Source organism: Nicotiana attenuata, unplaced genomic scaffold (genome assembly GCF_001879085.1).
Source record: "Nicotiana attenuata strain UT unplaced genomic scaffold, NIATTr2, whole genome shotgun sequence".
NCBI lineage: Eukaryota > Viridiplantae > Streptophyta > Magnoliopsida > Solanales > Solanaceae > Nicotiana > Nicotiana attenuata.
Genome location: NW_017671609.1, coordinates 138,791 through 147,591, shown reverse-complemented (window position 1 = coordinate 147,591; position 8,801 = coordinate 138,791). Strand labels below are relative to the sequence as shown.

Genomic DNA, 8,801 nt, shown 5'->3' with positions numbered 1-8,801 from the left:
AATACAAATAAATGGGTCAATGTGTTTCTACGTCTGCATGTCACCATAACAGAAGTGTAATTTCATCATCAAGGCATGCAAAAGATCATCATCATAACGTTGTTGCTGTATCATTTAAGAGCAGAAAAACAGCCACAGCTACAAGGATTATTGATAGAAAGAAGAAATCTGAGGCAGCTTCAGGTTGTTATGCTATGATTAAAGAGCAACGTTCGAGATTATACATCATTAGAAAATGTGTCATTATGCTCATTTTCTGGCACAGATATCGCAAGAGTATTTGATATATGCTCTCTCCTTTCTTTCTTCTCTTTGTATATATATATATATGTCATTTCTTCTTTTTTCTAATTGGTTTTACCATCCGGTTTCAGAAACCGGCCCGTTGGCCCGACAAATTCAAATTAATTCGTGTCGTGTAAGGTTCATTTAAGGAAAAACACTTGCTAATATAGGAGAGTTTCTCGTCCGTTCGAACGGAAGACTTTTGGTTAAAGGTAGAGAACTTACCCATCTCATCATAATGGTGGAATTCTGCATGAACAGAAAGGCCATTCTTCTTGCTATTGTTCAACCTTTGGTTGAATAATTTTTGTCTATCCATAACATTTCTGAATTGTAATGTAGTGCTGTTTTTAGTTTTTTATTACTGTATTTATTTTGCTTAACTTTTTTGGGGATCCAAAAGAGACTGGATTTTGTTTACTTTCCGCCTTGATCATTTGCATAATAAAATAGATTACTTTTCTTTTTATATTGGCACATTTAGTATCTGAAATTCCTTTTTAATATAGCTAAAAAGCCGACGTAGTAAAGAATCAAATTAGTAGGAACTTAGTTCTTCCAGAAACCCAGTGACCCGGCCCGTTCGTTCACGGTTCATCCACACGCCAAATAGAAAATATGAATCACGTTTCTTTAAGAATATTTTACCTTTTTAGAGATTTTTGATTTATCAGAAGTAGACCTAGCTATTTGGAAAAATTAACGAGCTAATTCTGTGTGCGCATGCGGCATACGTATGGGCAGGGGCTGATCGATCTATTTTTTACCTCTATATATTAAGTTTTGAACTCTTTTAATATAGCCCAAAAGTGTAGCTTAGTGGTCAAGGGGGTTCAAACCCTTCTTTAAGGCCATAAGATCAATTACCATTAGCTACAATTTTTTTAACTTTTTTTTGAACCCCCTTCGTGGTAATCCTGCCTCCGCCATTGCGTATCTGTAGGTAAATTTGCTTTAATTAGGATTCTGCGATTAATATAGCCATTTTCTTTGTATTTTTCGCATTCTTCATACAGAAATTATGGTAGTAATATAGCAGTTATGAATCAATAATTTCTTCTTGTTATTGGTTTCATGGATAAACTTGCTAACTGATGCAAAAAATTAAGATAAAGTTAGATGTACAAGTCAAACACTATACATGCAATTGGTACGTACATAAATGGATTAGAATAATCGCCAAACTTTAGGCACAGGAGATTTTCAATCTTCGATGTCAACAAATATTTAAATTATTTTTATGTGAGGGGTTGATCCTTTTATATATATAGTATCTACCGATTTACGATTTTTTATTCTTTTTTGGTCAATGATAAAAATGTTTTACTTTCAAAATAGTAAAAGTGACAGATAAAACTGGATAGAGGAGTATTCAACAGTTTTACAAAATTAACATGAATATACCGTTAATTATAAAGTACTACTAATATAATGAATTCTCTAAAAGCAAACTAGTATATTCTAGCGCAGGAAAAAAGAAAAAACTGGAAGCTCTAGCAAATTGACGCCACTTGAAAAGAATATAGCCGAAGTTATTAAAGGCACGTAATAATTGTACGGACAACCAGCAGGAAACAATATTATTGTCCAAATTTCGGATTTTTGGATGAATCAATTGAGGTATCCAGCTACATGTGACGCTGCAGAATGATAGAGAATCCTTTACAGCCTAAAATTTCGATTATTTCAATGTATATGATACCAAAATCACCAGAAATTTGGTAATAATATATGAAGAATTCAGGAGTGAAATGCAGCTTATTGAGCGTTTCCCATTTAAAGGTCAGGAACTGAATTTAATGAACCAACAAGAAAATACCACTATGAGTGAATACAATGAACTGGTACATGTAGTTAGTGATTGAAATAATACAGTACTTGGTGAAAGTTTGAGAGGAAAAGGGCTATATTAATAAGTAGTATATAGTAGTAGTTAAAGATGGGTATCTGAATTTGTTTATCTATTTAAACGTTTAGAATTATTAATTAAATTTTGATTTTAAAAGCTGACTAGTTACTTGTCTCCTCAAAAATAGATGTATATGACAAAAGCGGAGAAAAAAAACCCACAACGTATTCTTGTGGAAATTTAAGTTTCAATAAACTTCGTTAGGCTTTTGTAAATACTTAATGAATTCCGCCATCCACTCAACAATAAGAGTCTGTATGGAAAGTCACCTTGGAATTAGATTTGGGTGTAATTGGGTGTAATTACACAGTTTGGCATGTTTGTTTGGCCAAGTAATTACTTGGTCAACATGGAATTGGGGGTAATTGGAGGGGCGTAATTACACTCTACAATTCTCAAGGGGAAGGTGAGAATTGGTGGTAATTACACTGTGTAATTACAAGGTTGCTTTTTAGTTTCTTTCCTTTTTGTTTTTATTTTAATTTATTTTCTTTATAACTTTTTTATTTTTATTATTTTAATTTTTTTATTTTATTTTTACTTTTTAATTTCTTTTGAATTTTAAAATATATTTTCTTTGTACATTATTTATCTTTTATTTCTCTATCTTTACTTCTTGTGATTCCATGTAATTGCTTATATTTTATTTTTTATTTATTTTATTATTCTATTTTTTGAAGCTACACCTCCTAATATTAGAAATAATGAGTCATTAATAAACATGGCATATAATGAGTGATGCAATTAAAGTGGAACTTCGTTGTTAAATGTGGTTATAAACTTATCATGTTTCCTATCTTAAGTTGCAGTGGGACTTACTATTATTATGTTGGAATTTGACATAAGTTAAACTATTTTATTTTTTTGAATTTTTGAAATTGTGTTACATCGTTCCAATTTACTTGTTTTGTAGTATTGACTCACATTGCATGTTGTTCATTTTCTAGTTAGAATTGGTAGATTAGTTTTGTCAAACATTTTGAATAATATTATGACACTATATTTATAGATATTAATTTATTTTATCAAACATGAATTCCATGATGTTCTTACAAAACGTATATTTTATTTAGTTTTTGTAAGTATCTAAACTAAATATTATTAATTACACAATGACACACAAACAGGCTATCGTAATTACACAATTGTGTAATTACTAGGCTGTGTAATTACTACCCTAGTAATTACACCAATTCCAATTACAAGGTGGCTTTCCAAACAGACTCTAACTAAATGGGCGTATACAATTAATACACTACCAAAACCATCTGTTTTCTATTCCTGCAATTTATTGCCAACGTGAACTTACTTATACACAATGAAGCTCGATAACTGATGCTAACTTTAGCTACTAAAACGAAAGTAATTTAGCGACTTCTTGTTCGATGCTTCTGATAGACAGAACAAGCCTATCACTATGTATCTTCCTTGCACAGAAAAACACTTGGTGTTTATATCTAACCTAATAAATACATAGTAGTATGTCTTTACACACACCATTATCACCGTCCATAGTTAACTAATACTCTCACAAACATCAATTTATCACTTAATCATGATAAATTAATATAAATTACTTAATCATGATAGATTTATATAATTTAATTTGAACACGCAAAAAATGAAAATTAAAATTTTAGAGTAGGAATTTTATTTTGTTTCTCTGCGACTGCATTAGCTTGAGATTTCTTGAGCTCACACTGGACTTCTATGGTTGGGGGAAGATCAAGTTGACCAGAAATGTACAGCAGAAAAACATCTGAGTTTTGTTTACTCAATGGGCATTCCGTTGAGAGACTGGAGTTGGTAAAGGCGCAGTTAGGGTGAACAAGCAGTGAAGCTAGGTTATATCTCACTCACAATGAGAAGGCCTAGTGGTCGAAGGGCAGGACTAAAAACCTTAGGAACCAAGGTTCAGATTCCACCAAAGACGACAATAACTAAATTCTTGCCATCTGTTTAAGTCTCACGGAAGAGTTAGCAATACCTGTGTTGGTAGAAGATAGCAGACAAAATCACTCAAAGACGCATGCAAAAGAATATTCAACCGATCATTTCATGGAGGCATTAATAATGCTTCTAATAATCTGGAGGCTGTAAACATGAATGAATCAATGCACACCATATACTTAAGCATAGCCACCTCCGACCATAGAGTTCAGCATAATCCAGCTCTCTCACCATACAGTTCAGCACAGCCAGCCCCCTTCTTTTAACTAATAGAGCAATCTAGGAGTGGTCCAGCCATCAGAAAGGCAAAGGGAAGACTCCATCTGTTCGCCATGGTAATACATCACCACAAGGCTTTTCAGTCGTACCAACTTTGCAACATCTGTTACACGAGATGATTTGGGCCAATCAAATTTTCGTCTTTACTGTACATGCTACTCTCACAGAGTTGATAACTTGATATACTCTTTAGCAAGAATCAAACTATACATTTTTACCTAGAGGATGCATCGTTGCTGTTAGCTAGGCCAATAGGGCATTTACTTTTCAACGACAAAGATTTTTTACAACAAGGGAACCTATACACAACAATAATTTTCGAACTTCCCTGTAGATTATTGATTCCTTGAAACTTTTGTTAGCATGACGTTGAAAAGTTGAAATACAGCAAGCTTCCATCCTTTATCGTTGTAATCCAGTAAGGAATATTTACATTTTATTTCTGAACAGGACAAGGAGAAAAAGTTACAATGAATAGCTGCGAATAATGAAAAATGTTCCTTTGTAGAATGATGCAAATTTTCAGGAGACAGATGAATACTAAAGCCATAATCCAAATAATATATAAATTTGCACATTTCATGACTATTAAAGAAATCTAAGAGCTCTTTCCTCAGCAGTAGGCAGATATACCTGGAGAAGATTTAGAGCTCGTGCGTTGACTCACGAAGCCTCATCAGTTTGTCCTTCCACATAGCTGCAGGAAGCAGAAAACAATTTTTGGTGATATATCAACAAATTAAGTATAGGAAAACTATAGCAGTTATTTCCAATAAATAATCACACATTTAGTTTGATATACCTGCATCATTGTACCGCTCCTCATTCACTGCTAAGTTCATACTTCTCACCATACTAAGTTCTTCAGAAAGTAAATCAGGGCCATCTGATGCACTGCGTCAGACAGACTCAAGCTTAAATATTGAAAAGGTCCAAAGATATGCAAATAGGAGAGAAAAGCGACCAACCTATCTAATAATACATCATACGTGGACTTAACTCTGCTAGATCGCTCCATTCCATGAACTATTCTTTTTGCATCAGCCAAGACAATGTGCTTATTCACAAATATTGGTGCCTGCATAAACCAGAAGAAACTCAATTAAGACAGATGATGGTTTTTCAAAATATAGTTAAGGTCATTACAGCTCGCTAAAACTGAAAAGAAGTTGATCATTCACATAAAACTTTACCAAATTTGTTATTGTTAACTCAAAAACTACAATTCAGATCCATGTTAATTGTTTTATTAGACGTAAAGAAGTTGAAAGCCGATAAAGCTATTCTTGATTTCATCTTAAAATACTACGAAACAGTAAGGAGACATATTTTTTTCTACAACCGTGAGCATTTTTTATGAAGCAGTGTATTGGTAACTAAAGGAATCATGAGAGAGGGCACCAGAGAGGCATGAAAACTTAACAGATAAGGCAAGAAAATTCACATGAGAGAGCAACTTTGGTATTTTATATAAGTTGGAGCAAAACAGGAGGAAAGCTAATTTTACATCAATCCCATACTTTATTCAACAGATATACCATGATTGACATCGATTTTTCAATGGATGTTAGCAAACACTTAACAATATACATTATCACACTGGAATCTCAAAGTTTTCATAAGAACAATACCTTGCATCTTCTGGCAACATTAATGGCATCTGAAGGACGAGCATCCACACTTATAATATCTTTTTCCCCTGGCTATGTATTATCAAAAAAGTTAAGTTCAGATTAAATCTTCTCTAGAAGTAGGAGTGTTTTGGATTTACCTAAAAAGCACTTTCACATACCTTGTGGAAAAATATTCTGGCAAAATAAGTGTTAGTCACTCTTTCTGTAATCTTCACCATTTTAACCTGAAAATGATATATCACCAAACTAAGAAAGAAAGACCAGCACTTCAAACAATAAAAAAAATGCATTGATCATTGCCCAATTTTAAAGTGATCAGCTATTAAATGAAGTGTTAAATCTTGCAAAACACCTAGAAGGAACCGAGCCTCCTGCTAACTTGGCACGTTACAAGTTAGAGCAATCAGTAAGAACTTTACATGATAATTAGTAAATGCATATTAATACCATGAACTGGTAGCTAAAAGATAACGCAGAAACAGTTAACGGTCGCATCATGAAAGCTTTCATCTGGATGCATAAATTAACAAATATTACTAACATTTAGAATGACATGTAACCGAGAACCAAAAGTTTCTGGTGATTCAAGTTCAGGGAATGTGATAGCAAATTAGGTAAAAGTGAAGACTAAAATCAAGTTGGAGATATTATGTATTAAAACAGAATCAAGATTGAGAAGGGATGCATATGATGAGATACATAAATATGGTATTAACATACTTCATAGCCAAGTTTCAGCAATAGATTCCTCACAAGCTGGAATTGGTCCGGCCAATCCTGCAGCAGGCCCAACATCAGCATCTCAAAGAAAAGTTAAAAGAAAGAAAAGGAGAAGTAAATCAGAGAATCCACAGTCAAAAATCTTAAAAACATTACCCCCGTCTCCTCCTCATGCAATGAATCTATAAGTTTTTCGACAGCATATTCTCCTGAAGTAGCAGGAGTTAATCCATAACAGTACGACAGAACTGCTTACAGAAGGAGAAATCTAAAAACACGTACCAACAATAATTGGCAAGACATATTCGCCATCACAAGAAATCTTAAGAAAAATAGTTGGATTCTGGAAACGGCGAAGAAATCCTGTCCCTAAAGATGACGCATCAGCAATAGGATCCTTGGTGTGAAAAGAAAATGGAACCAAGTGAGCTGATGAGTGCCATCTTGGTTCTTGAAATCCACGCATACGCATTTGGTAGTGCCTCATAGTCTCTACAGTCATTGTAGCATTGGTAAAACATGCTTAGACTCACGTGCAGGGAAGAAAATAATAAGTAATATTAGAAGACAGATTACAGATGAAATGTATTAAGCAATTAGTTTCTCAAAGTACATAGATTAAAATAAGTTGGTCAAGATGGATAAGTGCCAGGGAACGCTATGCAATAAAAAGGGACCTAACAAAGTGAAATATAAGTTCTATTAAACAGTTGTTAGACCAGAAATATTATATTGAGAGTGAATGTTGAGCCCCTATGGTCCATCATATCCACCAAATGAATATTGATATGGATATTAAGATGGATGAATATTGAAATACAGATAGTAAGATGGATGAATATCGAAATATGGATATTACAATAGCTGTGCTGTCATACAATATTGGACAAGATTAGAAATGATCACATCTAACCAAAGGTTGCAAGTAGCACACATAGAGAATAAAGAAAGAGTCGGAGATAGTTCGGTCTGGTCATGTCCTGGATAGACTTTCGAAAGGTGATAGAAAAGGACTAGGAAGAACTAAATCACATCGAGAGAAGTTATCTAAAATACCGAAATTCTCTCCAAACTATTGCACAACTTAGAAAAGAAACATAATGGCAGCAGAGAAATCCATATACACTATACCAACTAGTCGGGATTGAACTAGTTATTTGTACAGGGTATATAGGCGATTTAGAAAAACATTAATATTAAGCATTAAAATGAAAAAGACCTGACTAAACCAAAATGGAAACATAGGAATCATACAGCCGACCCAACTGATTCAGGATTGGAGATGTAATTAATTGATTGATCGATTTAGTTTCTCAAATTACCATCAAAGTGCACGGTTTCCCATCTCAAGTCATCTTTTCTAACAAATTTAAGTGTTTATAGGTCTCTTTAATTCTGTAACAGCGGGTTTTTACTAATCAGTACAAGGACCGTCAAATGTTACTGGGCGAGCAACTTTTTTTTACCAATTGTCACCAACTAAAATAACGAAGGTGAGCTAAAATGCAGCTCAATTTCAGAGAATATGACTTGATTTTTTTAACAATAGCTGCATTTGTTAACAAGCAATATTGTAGAGGAGAAAAATCGGATCTTTTCGATATAAGTAGTAAAATTTCAGAGAAAATCGGATTATGAGAAATACAACATAATATCAAACTAAAGACCGGACGCAGGGGCAGAAAGGTAAATACAAAAGGTGAAGATTGAAGACCTGAGACGAGGACAACGGCTTCAATATAATCATCATCGTGTTCATCACTCTGATTAGATTTCCGATTGAAGCTTCCACGTGACGATTTGCTGCAGATCACCGTTAATCTTGATTTTCTACAATGCTTATTTTTAGAAGAGAGATGGAATGAGATGTTTCGAATCGAGTAGTAACAGTGACAGCTGGCACTCCACCGGCTGGTTTCCGGTTGATCCGTCAAAAGTCCGGCGACCGTATGGATCCTCAACTGAGCTCCGACCATCGGGACACGATAATTTCAATGGGTTTACCGGTGGGGGGGGGGGGGGTC

General features: G+C 34.0%; 1 protein-coding gene across 3 annotated transcripts; it reads right to left on the bottom strand.

Annotated features, from left to right (window-relative positions):
- Positions 1-4,224: 4,224 nt before the first annotated feature.
- Positions 4,225-8,793, bottom strand: LOC109209261 (bifunctional nuclease 2). Of its 3 annotated transcripts, none has more exons than XM_019372497.1 (10): positions 8,492-8,793; positions 7,060-7,269; positions 6,934-6,986; positions 6,778-6,834; positions 6,216-6,281; positions 6,055-6,126; positions 5,392-5,501; positions 5,226-5,317; positions 5,057-5,120; positions 4,225-4,526 (listed from the first exon to the last, which is right to left on the bottom strand). In XM_019372497.1, the coding sequence occupies exons 1-9, from the start codon at positions 8,751-8,753 to the stop codon at positions 5,068-5,070; spliced, it is 975 nt and encodes a 324-aa protein (XP_019228042.1). In that variant the 5' UTR covers positions 8,754-8,793; the 3' UTR covers positions 4,225-4,526; positions 5,057-5,067. The 3 variants fall into 3 exon arrangements, with proteins under 3 accessions (XP_019228042.1, XP_019228041.1, XP_019228043.1); XM_019372496.1 differs by having other exon boundaries at positions 4,226-4,865; XM_019372498.1 differs by lacking the exons at positions 4,225-4,526; positions 5,057-5,120 and having other exon boundaries at positions 5,231-5,309.
- Positions 8,794-8,801: the final 8 nt, after the last annotated feature.